The following is a 20,296-nucleotide window of genomic DNA, read 5'->3' as shown; positions in this document are numbered from 1 at the left end:
TGATGTCAATTGAGCTGTGCTCACTGTACTTCCTCCATGTGTGGGAAGGGCCGGTACAATTCATCAGACCACATTCATTTCCTGGGAGGGAATTAAAACATAGTACAGGAGCCAGACTTCAAAACTAACTTTATTTTTATTAAGACTTTTAGGTGCCTACAAAGCGATAGAACAAATCCCAGCCCAGGAAGGCAGACCTAGCCCCAGATCCTGTTTGGCAAGAGCAAAGAAGCTTTGAGGATAATGACACCACCTCACTGCTGTGCTTCCTACCAAGAAGTCAGCTGCTCAGAGGCACTGCAGTAAGCTTCCCCACATAGGGCATGGTGGGTTCTCTTTTGCTTCATAAACAGCCAACATCCAGTTAATTCAATAGTAGGTTGTGTGACTTGCTTACATAGATGGAATGTGAGGGATGGATGAGTGCAGGTACCTCCCCCTTTACAGCTGGCTGGGCATCTTAACAGGAGATAATAGTAAAGGGACAAATGGTGTGAGTAGTGCAGAATGATGGATGTGTCCTCAGTAGATAATATCCACCACATCATCAGCAGGAAATGCTTAATAATGAAAGCAGTAGTGCCACACAAGGAGCCTAGCAGAACAACTGTGTTTGGTGCTAGACCACAGCAAGCATGATTTGGAAACAAGTCAAGAATTCTCCCCCCCCGTGAAGTCATGATGGGATACAAACATATGCCCTAATCTTATAATCCAGGAAAATGGCTGGACAGACACAAAGTTCACTGAAGTTACCTCCTCTCTCTTCCCTGGGTCCTAACCAATCCATTGCCCTAGAAAGGAGCAGTAGGAGGTGGAGGAAGATTTCTAGCCATGCCCATAAAAGGGGCTGAACAGTTTGCTCATCTTCTAAAAGTCGGGAAGATGGCAATGTCAGGCTGCAGCAAGTGGCCACTGGACAACAAGAAGAAGGCAGAGTCCATCTCCTAAGCAGTTAATTACTACCCCCGGTTCTCTTACCACAGAGCGCTTATTCCTTTTACCTCCCCAGAGCCCAAGTGCTACTGTGCTGTGAACAAAGTACAGGGCCTACTTCTAAAGGAAACCCCAATGGATGGTGAATTATGCAGAGGCAGCTTGGCTGTGCCCATGCCAGGTTCTGCCAGCTACTTTCTCCCTCCAACACAGCAAGCAGTAGCTGCTTCATTAGTGTCATACAATTTTGCAGTGCATGATGTATAGGGCAAAAGACATTCAAGACCACATTGGAAAGAAAAAGCCTGCTCTGTGCTTGGCTTAGAATCAGCACCACAGCCCCATTATCTTGTGCTCTAAGTCAGACATGGTGCATGTATACAGACCCACCCTCTTTGGCCTCACACCTCATTGAAATGGGCAAGAGCAGCACCCCATAAGAATCTCCTTTCAAAGAAGCAATCACATACTGGAACAGACAGACACTCCATGGATACAAGTCTGGCTACAGAAGCCACCCTTCATTCCCCAGCATCCTCCATACCCCACTTCTCCATCAACCTCTGCAGTGCAGTGCCTGAGCCAGAAACTGGAGCTTGGAGCCCAGCTCCCTGCCCTGCCACATCCTTGACTCTATGGTGTAAACAACAGGAAGAGGTTGGGTCCATCAGTACAGAGAGCAGAGCTGGGATCTTGTGGGAGCTGAGAGCCACAGAGCCAGCAGGATAGTCACACCTCTGCCCGAAGCTGAAACTTGAAGGAAAATCTAGTTTAGTGTCAAATCTCCCCAATGCTGAGGAGAGCAGAGTCTTCTTGTTGTGACCCAATGAACTGCAGGGCAGAGCAGCCATTACTAAGGGGACCTTATCAGGGACAGTGAACAGTTCTCTCCTTCTGCCTCTGGTAATCTGGAAGGGAAAAGCAGGCATTAGTGAGGCTGATAAGAGTAGGACAAACAGAATGGGCTCAGGTGGTGCTATTTGAATGCAGGCATTGCTCTATATGAGGCCTCCACAACTTGTAAAGCAGTGAGGGCCAAAACCCCCCATCCTTGTGGAAACACCTTCCCCCCAGGACCTACTGGCCCTGCAGAAACAAACCCTTCTCCCCCAGCAGCTGCCCCACCAAAACAGCTGTGGGCCAAAAAGGAAGGTTGGGGCTGGGGAGGTGATACTTGATTTTAAACCAATCGGGGCTCCCAGCTGAAGAGGTGGCTGGGAGCTGTCAGGACCAATTTAAAGGGCCCAGAGCTCCTGCTGCTGAGGGGAGCCTGAGCCCTTTAAATCCCAGTCCCAGCCCATCCGTTGGAGCTGCGGCCAGGATTTAAAGGGCTCTGGACTGCCCGCAGCCGCCGGGGAGCCCTGAGCCCTTTAAATCTCAGCCGCGGCCAGGAATCTCTGCGGGCAGCCCAGAGCCCTTTCAATCCCAGCTGCGGCTGGGAATCAAAGAGCTCTGGGCTCCCTGCTGCTGTGGGCAACTTGTCTTTTGAACCCCGGCCACAGCTGAGATTGAAAGGGCTCCAGGCTCCCAGCCACTGTGGGCAGCCCAGAGCCCTACGAATCCCCGTCGCGGGCCGCATGTTGTGCGGGCCTGCTCTATATGGAACTATGTCCAGTTAGTAGTAAGGAAATCGATGCTACTGCAGTGAGGGTGACAGCTTTAAGGTCTGGGATCAGCCTGAATACAACACTCACTGGATTGCTCTCTAGCAACTGATTTTAATGGCATGTTTGTTGGCAGCTCAGCCACTTCATTCCTAAATTCCTGCAGCACTCTTGAAAGTTGAGCTAAATCTTGGGATTTGGTGCCCTTTGATTTGTCAGCTTGCTCTAGCACTTTCTTTGACACTCCGGTTCAGGCACCTGATCTTAACTAAGGTGAGGCACTATCTCATACCACCTTCCATCGTGAAGATTGATGAAAAGAAATCACTTAGCTTCACTGCAGCATCCTCATCTTTTTTACCTACCCCTTTTGATTTCCTGATAGACTTGTGAGGTTTAACACACTCATATCCTACATCTCTGATTTAAAGGATATCTTTCTGGTTGTGGCCCTGGCTATTTGCTCTGTCTAATTTCCATCCAATTCGACTGCCATAGTTTGCTTCTCTCTACTGGCCTCATTAGGGTTGGGTTTCCACTTTCTGAAGGATACTTGTTCAAGGTTCTTTGAGCCAAACATGTCACTTTACCACCTGGGTTTTCTTGCATCTTTGTACCTTGGTTGCTTAGCATGCGGACCCCTAAGGCTTTAAAACTTGCTCATGTTGCTCAATCTCCTTTTTAAAAAGACTCTCCATTCTAAAAAGCCACCACTATTTGGCATGTTTCCTCCCCTGAGAAAGTTTAACAATTGCATCCACTGTTAGTTATTCAAATTCTATCTACTGAAGCAATTCCTGAGTTTAGACTAAAATTGCTGCTTGTGTGCTCTAGAACTTGCTGTTCCAAGAACCTGTTTAAGCTGTTCAGTTGTTTGTTTAAACCTTGTCTTGCGAGAACGTGACCAGTTTATATGGAGGTACTTGATGTCACTCATTTACTGTTGTATTTGACTAGTATAAAATCTTGAGAGATCAAAGCAGCAATTGTTTCTGATCAGCAGCCTGCTACTCTAATCCTATGTTTGACTCTAAATTTTTAGTATTTGTTCAGCTGGAGTTAGCACATACCCTTGCTAGGATGCAAGGCATCAGGCTTCACAATCAGGATTTCAGAAGCAGTTGAGTCATGGGAGAGGGAATTAACAGGAACTTACTGTAGGGGAAGTAACGCACTCGCATGATGATCTCACGGGCAGTCTTGAGGATCTCGACAGCCTGGAAGCAGCAGTAAGGGAGTCACTACATGAACAGAGGGGTCTGGCAGAAATTAGTTCTAAGGGGCCTGCCCTAATGCCACCCCTCCAACCCAGCTGGAGATTCCAACCCCCAGTACACAACTTGCACTGATTACTGCTGCTGCTTTAAGTGCAATGCTTTAGCATCCAATCAACTTCTGGGAGTCAGGCCTGAACCATAACACATTAAGGAAGGGATAGTGGGCTTCTCCCCCACTCATCCTATAGCAGGCTTGTGATGACCAATTCTGTGCTTCTCTCATTTTAGGGTTGCTCACTTCTTTAAATCAAGAGTGAGCTCTTAATGAAGAATCTCACAGTAGACAAGGATCATTCTCCTATTTTATAGGTGGGGAGATGGGAGCTGCCCACAGGCACAGTGAGTCAAGAATAGTGGTCTAGGAGCATGCCTACACTGCAGGTTAGGCTAGAGTGATGCTGTGGGGGGCAGGATCAGTTCTCCTCACTGCACATGCCTCCTGCCTCACTTCCCTTAAACCCCCTTCTCTCTATGGGCATGGCTACACTTACATTTTTGCAGCGCTGGTAGTTACAGCTGTGGTCGTACAGCTGTGTAGGGCCAGCGCTGCAGTGTGGCCACAGTTGTAGCGCTGTTGGGAGTGGTGCATTGTGGGCAGCTATCCTAGCATTCAAGTGGCTGCAACGTGCTTTTCAAAAGAGGGGGTGGAGTGGAGTGTGACAGGGAGCTTGCGGGAGACAGAGAGAGTGGATTTTTGGACCAGACACTGTGACAGCTCCCTGCCTTGCAAATTCTGGCCATTTCCCCCACCCCTCTCTCAAATGTAAAAAGGCTTCAGACCAGATAAGCAGCTTCTACAACAGACTTCCCCCCCCGGCTGTGCTGTTTGTCTCCTCAAGCAAACAGCTGTGAACATTCCAAAGCCTTGGCTGGCTCGCTCACTGCAGCAAAGAGCAGCTGTGTTTGTTTTTTAGATAAGTAGCTCCGGGGAGTACCTTCCGGTTTGTTGTATATAGGAGGTATCCCACAGTTCCTAATACCCTGGAGGCCAATAACAGCGCTGGTGAGTGTCCACACCTGATGAGCAGCGCTGCATCAGCAGTGCTGGATTCACTACACCCGTAGCAGACCAGGTGTACAGCCAGCGCTGCAGGAAGGGAGTTGCAGCGCTGGATGAGCTCTGTAAGTGTGGACACCTGGTAAGTTGCAGCACTGTAACCTCCTCACCAGCGCTGCAACTTGCAAGTGTAGCCAAGCCCTATGTATTTCAAATGGATACAAGCAGTATATGATCCCCTGGCAGGAGCAGCAGGGGGAGCTCTCACCTTGCTGTGCTCAATGTCCTGGAAATCGACATCATTAACTGCCAGTACCTGGTCTCCTTCCTGCAGCCCTGCTCTGTGTGCATCTGAGTCAGGGATCACCTAGAGATGGAAGAGAAGAGATGGCCAAGTCAGTCAAACCAACATATCAGACTATGCAGAGCCACCAGTCCACAGTTCCCTCCCCAAACAGGTCAAGTTAGACCCCCCCAGAGCTCTGTAGTACCACTCAGCCGCTGTATTTCCACTTTGTGGTGTCTACCTCTGCTCCACTCAAAACAGCAGGGTGTGGAGTTTGGGTCAGAACTGAGATTTATTAGAGCTACAGGGATAAGAGATTGGAATCAGATGTGGTATAGTCTAGGTTGTCCCTAATTGCTGATCCTTTGGCAGTTGGTATTTCACAGCAATGGGTTTTAGAGCTCCAGGCAGTGTCTAAATCAGCCCCAAATAGGTAAACTCTGCTAGTTTAGCTTGTCCAAAAAGCATTAGACAGCTAGACAAAGTGGCAGAGAGAATGGCAGAGAGACTGAAGTACCTTGGAGATGAAGATCCCCAGCTGGGAGGCCTTTCCTCCTCGAATGTTGAAGCCCAGCTGTGAGAAGAAAATAGGATTCATAGTTAAATGGAATGTGAACAACTGCCAGCTACAGGGACTTCTGCTCCAGTGGCAGCAGGGGAAAGCCTTCAGAACCTACAGCTGTTACCCATGGGTTCAGACAACACCCTGAAGCGTTCAGGGTCTCTACTGGCATCTCTATGGCAATCCTTGCACCCCCCTGTGAAGCATCATCCCCATTTTACAGCTGGGCAGTAGCAGTAGAGGTTAATGGCCCAGTTGGGAATTTAACCCCAAGCTTTTCTCAGTCCCAATCCTGTGCTTCAACCACAAGACATCCACTGCCTGGGGGGGATAAGTGTCAGCCATCACCCAAGAATAGGCCAGCAGAATTCTCATGCCCTGGTCCCCAATTTCTAGGGACAGTTTCAGTTTATTATCTAGAAAACATTTTAACAAGTGATAAAAGTAGGAGAGGGAGTCACCCTGGTAACAGGAGCCCCATTCCCAGGGGTGGGAGGTTTGTATAATTTTTGATGTCCAAAATGGGTCCAAGTTTCCCCCTGCAACTGCCTACGGTTCTGGGAGGGAGTTTGGATGCAGACTCCAGGCTGGGGCAGTGGGGTTGGGAGGGGGATGAGGGGTGCAATGTGACTCCTGGGCAGGCGTCTCCCCATGCTGCTGCCTGAAGGCACCACCCCCACTGCTCCCATTGGCCACAGTTCCAATGGCAGAGTTGGGGCAAAGGCAGTGCGCAGACACACCCCTGCACTCCCTGGGGCTGCAGGGATGTGCCAGCCGTTTCCAGGAGTGGTGTGCTGCACAGAGTGAGGGCAGGCAGGAAGCTGCTTTAGCCTTGCTGTGCTGCTGGTGGTGGCGGCGGCCCCTGAGGCCCTTTTAAAATTGCTCAGGGCAGCTGGTGGGGCTAGGAGATGCTCTGGGGGAGGCGTGTAGGGATGGCAAGCAAGACCAGGGGAGAGACCAGCCCCTGAACATTGGTGGAGCTGAGGCCCTGTGCTCTGAATATTCCTGGAGTACAGGCCCATACAACTTGCCACCACTGCCTCCAAAATGTCTTTCTTAGCATGTGCAGAAGGATGATATCCTTCTCAGAGTGAGGTGTGGGGTTACCTCCTCCCACCAACATCTCTCTCCATGGACTGGTCTCCAAGCAGGATTTTACATCTCTCAGTGGAATGAGACTGTTGCATGACAGGGGGCTGGAGAGGTGAGCCTGAACTGATCCTTCACTGCTAACAGCTTCCCTAGAAAGCGGTAGATGAAGACAGTATTTGTGTATGACCCATATCTTCCATCCCCTGAGGCCATGGGACAGTCATACCATGGGGGCATATTGTGCCTTGGAGTGAAGCAAACCTGCCATAGCAGAACAAGAACATACTAAAGCACCAGACTGCACACACTGCTGTCAAGCCTCAACCAGCAGTCAAGCCTCAACCAGCAGTCAACCCTAGCTGGGCCTGTAGAAATGGCTAATGCCATGCCCTCAGAGTTCTCACCTGAGCCCCAGGAGGCTTCTTCAGCACAATAGTGCGAGGGAGGTACTGGGTCAACTCATTATTGTAGTCAGGATGGCAAATTCTCTGCAAAATGCAACAACCGCTGTAAGAGACCTGAAATCAGCAGGGAACATAATCCCCTCAAGGAGTTTTCTGCACCCCAGACAGGAATTCCATGCTATCACTGCTCAAGATGCACTTTTGATATCTATGGTATGCTGCCAAGTAAAAGTGGGGAGGCTGGTGGCCAGCAGGGATTCCTCATGTCATTGATATCAAGTGCTTATGTACAGCTATAGGAGAGCCATCACAAAACCAGCTGACACTCAGCAAGGCTACATTACAGCATGATCTCATCCCTATTACCATCACCCCTCTCTTTCTCCCCAAAAACACACACCGCCATTTGCTTGTTACCCCCACTTGTGTTATTATGTACACTTTTCCAGGAAAGGTCTGTCTTATCCTATGTTTTTGTACAGCACCCAACACAATGGAGACCTGACCCTGACAGAGCTTGTGTGCACTACCACACTACAACTAGTGTGACAGCCTTATTCCATTGGGGACAAGCAAGGATCTCTGCTGTTGGCTGCAGGCTGTGAGGGGAGGGCAGTACTAGCCAGAACTCAGCATCACATGTTAAACCACTATCACTCAATATTAAAGGATGTGTTGAATCAGGTGGTTAGACCAGGGGTGGGCAAACTGGGCCATTTTAAGCTGGCCCCCACTCTGGCTGGGATGCTGGGTTCGGGGCCAGACCATGCAGCTTGACCCTACTCTGGTTGGGATGTAGGGTTAGGGTCGCATCACATGGCTCAGCCCCACTCTGGCGCTCCAGAGGGGGCACAGGGTTGGGGCTGCACCACACAGCTCCTGGAAGCCGCGACTCAGTCCTGCTCTGGCTCCTACATGCTCCAATGGGAGCTGCAAGGGCAGTGCCTGCAGAGCTGCCTGGCCCTGCCTCTGCGCAGGAGCTGGACAAGGAACATGCCACTGCTTCCAGGAGCCGCCTGAGGTAAGTGCCACTCAGAGCCTCTCCCCAAGCTACTGCCCTAGCCCCGATCCCCCTCCTGCTCTCCAAACCCCTCGATCGCAGCCCAGAGTACCATTCTGCACCCTAAACTCCTCATCCCCACCCCAGAGCCCTCACTTCCCCCCACACACCCCAATCCCAATTTTGTGAGCATTCATGGCCCACCATACAATTTCTGTTTCCCAATGTGGCCCTCAGGCCAAAAAGTTTGCCCACCCCTAGGTTAGAACCTGATTCTTCAGGGCTTTGACTGTGCCCTAAGCAGATCACATTCTCATCCAGTTTCTTATAAAAGGCATCATCCCTACCCCAAAAATTAGGCTTTCTGGTCCACCCAAGAAACCCAAAGACCCTGCTGTCTAGCTCAGAGGACCAGGGCCAAATAAAGTTGTAATCTCAGTACCTCCTTTAATGCATACAACAAAACTTAATAGGATATGGCACAATTGCTGTAGATCAATGCAGTCTAGATGGGGGACCTGGAAGGACAGTAGGTCACATTTCTTTTTCCTCTAGAACACCTTGGCATAGTACCACTTCCTGCACTCTGAAATGTTTGGTTCTTAATTGGCCCAGCAGTCAGGAAATGTTTTGGTCAAGTTTGAAAAAAGTGGCTATGGGTGGAACAGGTTCCGTGCATTAGTCAAGGACACTGGGTGTGGTGGCCCCAAGCAAGGCAGAGGACTGCCATTTTTACTCAAGGGATGCTCCTGTGATAGCTGGAGCTGGTCAGAAATCTGAGCAAATCAATGCCAAAAAGCCCCAGCAGCTGCTGCAAATAGGAACTCCATGGTAATAAAGGGGGACTGCAACCCCTGTATTAAAACAGAAGGGAAGAGGACACCAGGAACACACACAGGGGCAAGTTTCAAAAAGATTATTTGGAGAGGTAAAATATATCCTTTTAAAACAGGTTTCTTCTGTCACTAATTAAGCCTGAGATAACTAGCAAAAATAAATTTTATAACCTTGTTTACTTTTTGTGCTTCTTGATATTTGATGGAAAGATCAGATTAAGCAGTTTGAGGTATTAATGAATTTCACCTTTGAGTTCTCCTGTACTAGGCTCAGTACTGTGAACGCTGCAAAACAAGATTTAAAACATGGCTTTCACTAAATATTTTATTTCATGGAAGTTTCTAGCAACATCAAGTTGTGGCTTGTAAGTTCAAGTTCAGCTTTCTGATTTATAGCAGGTTTATCTCTTATTTAGGCCCCTGTCCTGCAATGAATATGGGGGGGGGGAATCTCTGTACTAATATGAACCCCTATTATTTTTAACCGAGTTCCATGCAGAAGTCCATCTGCAGATGTAGGATGAGGACCTTGAATTACATGCTCCTGGGGCAAAGCACTGGTGGTCTTAACCATCTGTAAGGCAGAGCAAGCTGTTGGTGTAAAATGAATTAATATTTAACAAAAATAGTTGATGTTTACGTTAAAAAAGGTTACAGACAATTATAATAGCTATTCTCCATCCAATTTGCATCTCAATCTACCGAACCTGACAAAGAGATTGTAAATGCTTAGCTCATTTTAAGAGAATCACTGGCACCACCTACAGCTGTAAAGGTTTATAAGAGATTTCTGAAGACTGCCCCCAGGTTAAGCCAAGGCAGCTCACTCAGAACCGAGCTCTCAGAAGAACCTTCATTCCAGCTCGAGCGAGCCTAGCAGAAATCGCTGTAACGAGTTTCCCCAGGCCCAGCACCCCAGTTTTCAGAGCGCTGGAAGCCAAGCACTGACCTCGTGGGGGGGGATCCAGGCCGGCGGGTTCTCGTAGGCCGGCAGGAAGACGACAGGGTAATCGTCATAGGGGATCCTGCTGTCCATCGCGGGAGCGGCTCTGCAGGGAGAAAGTGCGTCGTTCTGTGAGCGCCTGGACAACTGAACTGCGGAGCCACCCGCACCCCACGGCGCTCCCAGCTAGGGCGGGGTGAGAGCAGCCTACTGGCTGCCCCGCAGTCTCAGCTGACGGGGCCCGTCCCGCCGCACCGGTGGCAGAAGAGCCCCGTCCTACAGCGTCCAGGCCCCTAGCTCCGCCAGAGGGAGCCCGCCCCGATACCCCCTCACCGTCCGGCTTCCTCGCACCGCGCCCACAGCACGATCATGTGACCGAGACCGACCTAGATCATGTGACAAAGCGCGGGTCGATGACGCCATCCCTAGGTGCTGCCCCTGGTTACATGTGGGGAGCACGTCTCTGCCCGAGCGTGGTGACGTCTGACGTCGTGGCCCTGCCATTGGCAGGCGGGGCAGGTTTGAATGTTGGCGGTTAAAGCTCCGGGACCAGGAGAAGGGTAAGTAAGTGGCGGCCGAAGGTTTAGGCAGGTGACGGTTCTTTTCCGCAGCCCCGGGCTGCTGGCGCCTATTCGTTGTCACGGGGCCTCTGGGAGGGCAGGTATCGCTTCCCCGGGGGCTCTGCGGCCCGGCCCGTTCTCCGGAGCCGCTCAGGCTCGCGGGTGGCGGGATCCGAGCTTCCCCGGTTGTTGGCTCGGGGGCCTGGGCTGACCCTATGGCGTCCCCGTGACCGTCTGAGCGCGGGGCGGGCGGAGCTGGGCAGCTCCAGAGCTCGGCCGTGTCCCCCGCCGGCTTCCCCACGGGGCCCCGCCTCAGCCCCCCGGGGTTAGAGAAATGGGGGTATAGCTAGGAGCAGCGTCCGCCTCCCCCGTGGTAGGAGCGGAGCCGGCTGTGGGCCGTGAGGCCCCTGCCAACACCGCGGTCCGCTCGCCATCTCCTCCCACCCTTGTTCCCCGCGACATGGCTGGGGTAGTGGAGCCCTGTGCCCGCCTCCCCCGAGGCGCTGGTGCTGCCTGAGTCAGCCCAAGCCTGGGCTCTGTTGGTTTCTCTCCAAGGAGCGTTCATGAATGTTATTGAGGTTTCTTCGTGGTCGGTTTGTCACGATTCCACCCGTGGGAAGCTCTGGGGCAGGCAGAGCCATGTCTGTTGATGGTGTGGATTGATGATGCTCTCTTACAGAAGGGGCTCGGTTACTATGGTGACTGGACACAGAAACTGAGGCTCAAAGAAGTGAAGGTTGTACATCATTTTGGGAATAGGGAGGTGAAAAGCTGGTCATCTCTCTCCAGAGCCTCAGGTGACAAAAATGCTTCTTTCCTCCTGTTAAAACTGATATTTTTTTTACCATCTGTACTATTTTTTTCTGAGAAACAAAAACCTCCTTTCCAACTAAATAGCAATCTGCTGCGGACACCTAATAGCAGAATATTGATGAGAGATTGCAGCAAAATCTACAGCAATCGTTGACCAGAAGTGTAGCCACCACCTGCTGCTGAGGAGAGAGAATGGGGTCTTTACTACTCCGCATGTTCCCTAGTCTTAGTGTTTTTTGGTCTTTCTTTCTAATGTATAGCACTTTCTGTTGCTGTTCATCCTTTTCCCATACATTGTCAGAGTGAAATTACCTGATTCTGGTTAGTTTCAAGGCTAGCACCGAAATTGTAAGTAGCAGTCCTAAAACCAGTCAGGTTGTCATTAGTTACTCTGGTCCTCAGAAAAGCTTTGAGCAGCAGAGGCCTTGGAGGTATGTTTATGTGCTTGGGTAGGTGATGCTGCTTCAAATCACCTACAGCAGGTTTTCTTTACAATTCTGAGGGCTTGCCTACACTACAGGTTATGTCAGCATTATGCTGACCTAAGCAACAGTGTGGACAGCACAATGTCAGTGGGAGAGCTTCTCACCCCAACACAGCTACCACCTCTCATGGAGGTGGTTTTATTATGCTGATGGGAGAACTCTCTCCTGTCTGCATAGAGCAGGGGTAGGCAACCTATGGCACACAAGGTGACTTTCAGTGGCACTCACACTGCCTGGGTCCTGGCCACAAGTCCAGGAGGCTCTGCATTTTAATTTAATTTTAAATGAAGCTTCTTAAACATTTTATAAACCTTATTTACTTTACATACAACAATAGTTCAGTTATATGTTATAGACTTATAATGTATTACTGGCACGTGAAACCTTAAATTAGAGTGAATAAGTGAAGACTTGGCACACCACTTCTGAAAGGTTGCCAACCCCTGGCATAGAGTATCTTGACTAGATGTACTACGCAACTGTAGTGCTTCTAGTGTAAGTGAGCCCCAAGTGTCTTAAAATCTAATTTATTTATTTTTTAAGTGAAATGTTAAATTACGCAGAAACTGCTAGCTTTGGGTTTCTCACTTATATGGGTAAACTTTCTTTGTGCAGTGAATGTGGTATAATGGAATCCTAGACTCTTTCCAACTTGTGCCAGTGCAAACTGTGTGGAAGCTGAATGTGTCTTAATGCCCAGAGCGGCTGTCAAGCCTGATAAAAGAAACCCAGCTGACGATACTTGCACTTAATTTGATGTCTTTGGTTTTTTTAGGGAAGCTATTGTAATCTGAAATGGTGAAAGAGGATGAGAAAGTCATTCCTGTGCGTGTGGTACTCCGCTGCCGCCCCTTGGTCCCCAAAGAGATCAGTGAGGGATGCCAGATGTGTCTATCCCTCGTGCCTGAAGAGCAACAGGTAAGTAAATGATGTCTTGACTATGAAGGGTCAACATTTTTCTCTTACACTAGAATCACTCTATTGAGTCAGTGGTGTTTCTGTAGACTTGCGCCATTGTAAATTACTTGAATTTAGTATCAAGTAAATGAACCCATAAACTGCAATGTATGTGTCATTACCTGCTTTCTCATCTTTCCCACAGGTGATTGTAGGCAATGATAAATCCTTCACATATGATTTTGTGTTTGACCCATCTGCTGAGCAGGAGGAAGTCTTCAATACATCTGTTGCCCCTCTGATACGGGGCATTTTCAAAGGTGAGAGCCTGTTGCGTTGTTCATAGTAACTAAGTGAAATCTCTTGGGTTTAGGGTGGCATCACAAAGTCAAGTGAAACAGCAAAAGCAGCCGGGAAAGATCACTCGGTTATCCGCTCTGTTCCCCCTGCCCACCATACCTTTCCAGGTAACCAAAATGCTTCTCTGATTAGAAATCAATCCCAGGCTGCAGTGGTGAGTGCTAAATCCTGCCTATTTACTGCTAGTGTGATATTCCACTTGGCCACCAAGATAACTTGTGCAGTCTCACTGAGCTTCAAGGAAAGCAAAAATGGACTGACTAACTTAAAAGTCCACAGAACATAATGTTCTATGTTAAGATCCATTTGATTGTTTGATCTGGAGTGTGACACTTGAATGTTATATACTTCAACTTTGAGATTGGTTACCTAAGATGTTGGTGGGGAGGGGAAGGTTCTGGCATATTTAGTCAGCCATAAAATTAGGTTTAATTAATAAATCTCACCTCATATTTCATAGTCCAGATAAGGCATCTAATTCTGTTCAGCTTTTTGTTCTTGATTTATGCTTTGTGTAAACTGAGAGGATGAGTGGCAATGCTTTTCTGAATTGGAGATTCTAGCTTCTGAGGACACTTCATACTGAAGCATACTAGGATACTCCAATCTGATAAGGTCTCTTCTTAGATGATCCCATCCTTCTCCTGATTCCAGGCATTCTCTACTTCTTCAGGGTATAATGCTACTGTCTTGGCGTACGGACAGACAGGCTCTGGAAAAACATATTCTATGGGAGGGACTTACACTGCTGATCAAGAGCATGAACCTACTGTTGGGGTCATTCCTCGTGTTATCAAACTGCTCTTTCAGGAAAAAGAACAGAGGCTGGAATGGGAATTCACCCTGAAAGTCTCTTATTTGGAGGTAAAAGCTATTTACAGTTTCAAAATATCTGGAATTAAAAGCAGACTTTGTAATAAGGTGAGGCTTAAATAGGGCAAATTCTTCAGGCAACCAGGCTGATTAAAATCCAAGCCTCAGGTCACACATTATGTTGGAGGCTTGGTTGAGACTGGAACCAGATTTCAGTAGGCTCCTAGTCTTCTCCCCCACCCCCACCCCCAATCATAAAGCCTCTTTCTTGTGGCTGTTTAAATAGTCTGGTGTGGGTTTTTTTTCTCTTGTAACACTCCAGTGAGTAGGGTTGTGGCAACTGAACCAGGAGAGCTAGTGTAAAGGGGAATCGAAAGGACTTTAGAAAGGGACCTATAACTTTCCATGAATGAAAGCCTATGGAGCAGATGGGACTGCATCCCTTCCTCATCAGTGTGCATATCTGGCTGCTAAGTCTAACCTTATACGCGTGCTACCTGGGACACGGCACCTAGAATGTTCTGTCACAATCTATAATGGGGATAGAACTGCTGCACTTCTTCCTAGAGCAGTGGTTCTCTAACTTATTGGATCAATTGCCCTCCTACCCGCCCCTTTGTCGGTAGTCATTTACGCAAGGAGTACATATACCACCACACAGTTCTGAAGGCAGAGTGGAGAGAAGCAGTGGCTGCTGGCTGGGCACCCAGCTCTGAAGGTAGTGCATGCCAGCAGCACCATAGAAATAAGGGTGGCAATGTGAAAAGTGAGATTTGGCAATATCACTTTTCACAGTAGACTTAGCGCCCCATTGCCACCCTTGCTTCTGCCGCTGCAGGGCTGGCAGCCAGAGCCTGTCCACCTTCTAGTGAGGAATTGAGGGGGAGACTAGGGAAGGTGAGTCTGGGTGGTGCAGCTCTGGCTGTCCCCTGTATCTCTGCCTCCCAGGTGTGCACAGCCCTTTTGCATGAGCTCCAGCCACCCAGGGCTGACAGGCAGAGCTCTTCCCCACCCCCAGAAAAGCACACAGCTCTCTCCTCCCTAGACACATTCCCATGCCTCCTTTGGGAGTCCCACCCCCTGGTTTGAGAACCGCTGTCCTAGAGAGATTTGACTCAGATGAGCAAGGAGCATCTCCAGCTTCACACTCTTCTCATTTGGGAATTGGGGTGCTCAGGCTTGTGGAACTTCTGTCATTTAAGGAAACCATGGGGATGGAGAGAGGGGCACATAGGTAGAAATAAAATTTAATAACACAACTCCAGCTCCCAGGACTGGGGCCAAGTTAAGTCTGCACGTCTTAGTGAGTAAGATGTGTGCAATGTCTTGCAAAATTAGCCTGGTTCAGCCTAACCCTGTGTTGTCCCTCATGCTTTATGCCCACTTCTGCCTGGACCGCTTATTCTGAGTTTCTGTTCAAATACCTTCAGATCTACAATGAGGATATTCTAGACCTCCTGTCCCCATCTAGAGAACGATCTCAAATCAGCATACGGGAGGACCCCAAAGAAGGCATAAAGGTGCGTTGTTTCCACAGAGGGCATGTTGGAGGAGGGGCGGAGGTCAGAGTCCAGTGTTTCAATCAAACCCAGACACGCTTTTGCAGTTCATAATTTTGCTGTCTCATACTCTCTTGTGCTTTCACTCTAGTCGCTGATACAAAAGCATGCTGACTTCCAACTCTTTTCTAAATTAAATGTCTAGTGATTCTCAAACCTACTCTGGTAACTTCATTAAGATCTAGATTTCAGACCACAGCTAGTCAAAGTTCTTAGTGAACTGATTAAATAAAATCAGGGTTTGAGTTAATGTTAAGTAACTAACACATTACTGCAGTTCCCGTAGCCAAACTTCCTTGCTGCATGCCTTCTCCCAAACTCAAAAAGATGAAAGCTTCAGCAAAATGGCCATGTCAGGTCCTGGCCATAGATATGAAACCAACCAATGTCTCTAAGTCCCCCAGAGTAGGCCTGAAGCCCATAGATGGGTTTGGGTTACAGTGTAGGGAAAGCTTGTGCTGCTATTTCATCCTGCATCTGGTCTATGGATAAACGTAGCTTTTGTCTCCAGGGCTTGTCAATCATACTTCATTAACATGAAACTCCATTTCCAAATGGTGAGTGGGTTGCTTAGTTTCATGCATCTAAAAACCTTGACCATATCTAGAGTACAGATACTACATGGATGCCTGGAATGGAACAATGAATATCATAGGCAGCTTTGCATGCTGACACCCTCAGAGGATTTGCTTCTGTATTTTAGATGAGGCATGACTCATGTTACTGGCAGCATACTGGACTCAGAGCTGGAAATTAGATGTGCTTACTCATAAGCTTTTAATGCAGCTCTTAGCTGGCACAAGTTTGGACCTCTTGGTGAACATTAATCTTTCTGGTAAAGTCTGTTAGACTACATTAGAGTGCAAATGTGTTTTTCTCCTTACTCCTTTGCTTTGCTAGTTATGGTCACAGTGGCATAGAAGCAGGGACTTGGTCAGAGACATAAAGTACACATCTCTGATGTAGTAAATGAAGGCTGAATATTGGGAGGCAGGGGAAAAAAATGAAACCAGATTCTTCATTCTTGGCACAGATCGTAGGATTAACGGAACGAGGTGTGGCGTGTGCCCGAGATACCATCCTCTGTCTGGAGCAGGGAAACAATTCCAGAACCGTGGCCTCTACAGCTATGAATTCTCAGTCCTCGCGGTCCCATGCAATCTTCACTATTTCAATCGAACAGAGAAAGAAAAGTGACAAGTAAGAAAGCAATAACTCCTTAGGTAACAGTTCTGATTCAACCCTGTCTCTTGTCAGTCTGAGATTTCGTCCTCGCCTATCAAAAGGTAACCTTTTTAACCAGTAATGGTTGACTCTCTAGAAAAAGCTGCATTGAAGATATACAGTCACTGGACTCTCCTAATTTCAAAAGCTAGTGGCAGCACTGTGATGTGAAATGCATTCTTAAACCATTCGATCAGCTCTGATGTGAAATCCCCTCCATCCTGCTTGTTGCTCACATTCTAACTACGTGTTAGCTCAGGAGTGTAACTTTTCGGTCTTCTGTAGGAACAACAGCTTTCGCTGCAAGCTACACCTTGTAGATCTTGCTGGCTCCGAAAGGCAAAAGAAAACCAAGGCTGAGGGAGACCGACTAAAGGAAGGTAAGGAAGCACAATAACTTCAAACAGCTTCAGTAATGCACGTCTGTGCTCTTCACATCTGACATTCCTGGAAAGGACAAAATATAGCACACCACTCTGAAATCCTGACCTTAATGGTGATACACACAGGGGAAAAATTCTTGTTTTTTTGCTGGGTTTTGAGGTATAAGGAGAACTTGAAAGGTCTCTAGTTAAATGTTCTGTTTGGCATTTATGTCAGGAATATATCCAGCTTTGTCTTCTGGACTTTGAGGGCTGAAGGACTAGCTGGAGCATGGCTTCCTAAGTGACTGAAACATGCCATTGAGGGCGAAGCTTTTTGGTCTGATTATCAAACACCGTGTTGTTCAGTTATTTAGCTCAAGTGCATGAGATGCTTTTGAAGAAAAGCTCCCTGAAAGATTCATATACCTTCAGTTGAGGGCTGATTTTTCCATTGCAAATCTCCAAGGAATCCAGCAAAAACAAACATAAAAATTAAAAAAAAAACAACAAAACTTTATCCACTAGAGCAGTGGTTCTCAAACTTATTTGTGTCTATAGTTCTTTGTGTCTATAGTTCTTTGTGTGCCTACTCCGCCCCCGCCCTCCCAACTACATGCACCACCACTCAGCTCTGAAGGCAGAGTGGTGAGCATGCAGCAGCACAGAAATAAGGATGGCAATGTAAAAAGTGATATTTGTCAATATAACTTTTTTCACAGCAGACATAGCATCCCATGACCACCCTTGCTTCTGCCCCCTTATGACTGATAGCCAGAGCCCTGCTGCCTCCCAGTGAGGGACTGGATGTGGTGCGGGGAAGAAGAGCCCAAGTGCCAAGGCTCCTGCTGTCCCCTTTATCCTCGCCTCCCAGGCATGCAGGCCCTTCTGCCTGAGTCCTGGTCACCTGGGGCTGACAACCAGAGCTCTTTTTTTAAAAAAAAAAATACACACATTCCTGATCCTCGCTGGGAAGGCCTGCCCCATAGTCTGAGAGCTGCTGCATTAGAGGACTCATCCAGTTCTTTCTGTGTAGTCACCTTTTTAAAATCAGAGCAAGATTCCTAGGGTTGATGCACAAGGGGAAACTTGGAATAACTCATGCTAGCCACTGAAGAGGAGTAGGGTTCTAAGTAGATTTGAAAATTCTATTTGCCTTTGATCATAAATACATTCAATGAGATCCAAAGGCAGCCAATTCAAAACTGATACATAGCTTTTCACACAAGGCAGAAGATATTACTGCCACAAGATATTGCTGAGGTCATTAGCTTAGCAGGATTCCAAAAAGCATTAGACATTTTACTTGGATAACAGAATATCTTGTCAGGTTTCAGAGGAGTAGCCGTGTTAGTCAGTATCAGCAAAACCAATGAGGAGTCCTTGTGGTACCTCAGAGACTAACACGTATTGGAGCATAAGCTTTCGTGGGTGAATACCCACTTCATCAGACGCATAGTAAAAGCTAAAAATAAACAAGAGCTATGGAAGAAATATAAATCCTCAGCTTTGGGGTATAAGACAACCTCTAGTGGGAATTACGATCAAAACTTTCTCTGGAGCAAGTTATTCCATAACTACCCACTGTAGGGTTTCTTCTTAGGCTGCTGGTGTTGATCACGCTCAGAGATGGGTACTAGACTAGATGAGGCGTATTGTCAGTTGCTACATTCCTGTGTTCAACTAGCAAAATATGGGGAAGGAAAATATGCCTTGTCTTCCACTCTCACCATCACACTAGCTGAAGTCAGCATTGACTTTTCTGGGCAGAATGGATCTAAGATATAAGGGTAGAGGTCCAACATGCTAAAACATCACTGCCTGCTACGCTCTTTATGAACCTTTGACTGTACCAAAATAAGCCATCTGCTGTACTCTGCTAATGGAGTAGGAGGTGAGAAGAGCAGATATTGTTCATCCTTGGCTCTGGTTTTTCAAAAAAAATCTGAATCTAATAGGATGAGACTGATGTTCATTGAGTCAGAAATATGGGGCTGAAAGAGACTTCAGTGAGTCAAGTCCAGCCCCCTGTACTGAGGCAGGACCAACTAAACTGAGACAGGTATTTGTCCAAACTGTTCTTAACCTTCAGTGAGGGGAATTCCACAACTTCCTTTGGAAACCTATTCTGGAATTTAATTAGCCTTATAGTTGGTTTCCTAATACCTGACCTAAATCTCTCTTGCTGCAGTTTAAGCCCATTATTTTTTGTCCTACCTTAGTGGACATGGAGAACCAATTGATCACCATCCACTTTATAACAGTCTTTTTAATGTAAGGTCCCTCTTAAGTTTTCTTTTTCAGGATTAACATAACCAGTTTAACCATTCTCAGTCAGATTTCCTAAACCTTGTATCATTCCCCCTCCCACCCACCCCCCCGACTCTTTCCAGTTTGTCCACATCTTTCATAAAGTTTTGCACCCAGAATTAAACACAGTAATCCAGCTGAAGCCTCACCAGTGCCAAGGAGAACAGGACAACAACTGCCCGTGTCTTAATATGACACAGCTATTAATACACTTCAGAATTATATTGATCTTTTTTGCAACTGCATCACGTTGCTAATTCATATTCAATTTGTGATCCCTATAACTTTAAGATGCTTGTCTGCAGTGCTACTGCCTAGCCAGTTATTCCTCCTTTTGTAGCTGTAGATTTTTAACCCCATTCCTAAGTGTGGTACTTTGCACTTGTCTTTATTGAATTTCATCTTGTTGATTTCAGACCAATTCTCCAATTTGTCATGGCCATTTTAAATTTTAATCCTGTCTTCCAAAGTGCTTGCATCCCTACCACCTGTCATCTGAAAACTTTAATAAGCGTGATCTCCCCTCTAGTGTCCAAGTAGTTAATGAGAATACTGAACAGTACCAGATCCAGGACTGACCCCTGCAGGACCTCACTAGATATTCCCTCCCACTGTGACAGCAAATCATTGATAACTACTCTTTGAGTATGGTCTTCCAACCACCTGTGCACCCATCTTATAGTAACTTCATCTAGACCACATTTCCCCCGTTTGCTTATGAGAGTGTCTTGTGGGACTGTCAAAAAGCCTCATTAAAATAAGCATCTACTGCTTCCATTCCCCACAGTCCCCTAGGCCATTTACTCTGTCAAAGAAGGAAATGAGGTTGATTTGGCCTGATTTGTTCTTGACAAATCCATGCTGGCTATTACTTGTAAGCCTGTTACCATGTAGATACTTCCAAATTTATTGTTTAATAATATGTTTTAGTATCTTCCCAAGTATCCAAATTAGGCTGACTGCTCTACAATTCCCT

General features: G+C 47.4%; 2 protein-coding genes across 2 annotated transcripts in view; one reads left to right on the top strand and one right to left on the bottom strand.

The window, feature by feature from the left end:
- Positions 1 to 112: 112 nt before the first annotated feature.
- On the bottom strand, positions 113 to 10,325 carry PDZD11 (PDZ domain containing 11). The gene is made up of 6 exons (XM_075068746.1): positions 9,944 to 10,325; positions 7,159 to 7,242; positions 5,618 to 5,674; positions 5,083 to 5,181; positions 3,697 to 3,757; positions 113 to 1,844 (listed from the first exon to the last, which is right to left on the bottom strand). Exons 1-6 carry the CDS (start codon positions 10,028 to 10,030, stop codon positions 1,804 to 1,806), a joined length of 429 nt encoding a protein of 142 aa, XP_074924847.1. The 5' UTR covers positions 10,031 to 10,325; the 3' UTR covers positions 113 to 1,803.
- Positions 10,326 to 11,206: 881 nt separating this feature from the next.
- KIF4A (kinesin family member 4A) overlaps positions 11,207 to 20,296 on the top strand; it is a 36,606-nt gene continuing 27,516 nt past the window's right edge. Inside the window, 7 exon segments of the mRNA XM_075068745.1 lie at positions 11,207 to 11,294; positions 12,571 to 12,713; positions 12,898 to 13,012; positions 13,726 to 13,916; positions 15,296 to 15,385; positions 16,458 to 16,624; positions 16,934 to 17,028. Coding sequence (XP_074924846.1) covers positions 12,591 to 12,713; positions 12,898 to 13,012; positions 13,726 to 13,916; positions 15,296 to 15,385; positions 16,458 to 16,624; positions 16,934 to 17,028 — 781 coding nt within the window. The 5' untranslated portion in view covers positions 11,207 to 11,294; positions 12,571 to 12,590.

This window comes from Chelonoidis abingdonii, chromosome 8 (genome assembly GCF_003597395.2).
Source record: "Chelonoidis abingdonii isolate Lonesome George chromosome 8, CheloAbing_2.0, whole genome shotgun sequence".
In the NCBI taxonomy this organism is placed as follows: domain Eukaryota; kingdom Metazoa; phylum Chordata; order Testudines; family Testudinidae; genus Chelonoidis; species Chelonoidis abingdonii.
This window is presented reverse-complemented; position numbering and strand designations above follow the sequence as displayed.

Bases quoted from the DNA above. Each gene is read 5' to 3' on its own strand.
- PDZD11 (XM_075068746.1), bottom strand. From the start codon at position 10,030: ATGGACAGCAGGATCCCCTATGACGATTACCCTGTCGTCTTCCTGCCG. The intron at 5,182-5,617 runs GTACTTCAGTCT...TTCCATCTCTAG, and splicing joins TGGGGATCTTCATCTCCAAG to GTGATCCCTGACTCAGATGC. The intron at 1,845-3,696 runs GTAAGTTCCTGT...TTTCCCTTCCAG, and splicing joins AGTGCGTTACTTCCCCTACA to ATTACCAGAGGCAGAAGGAG.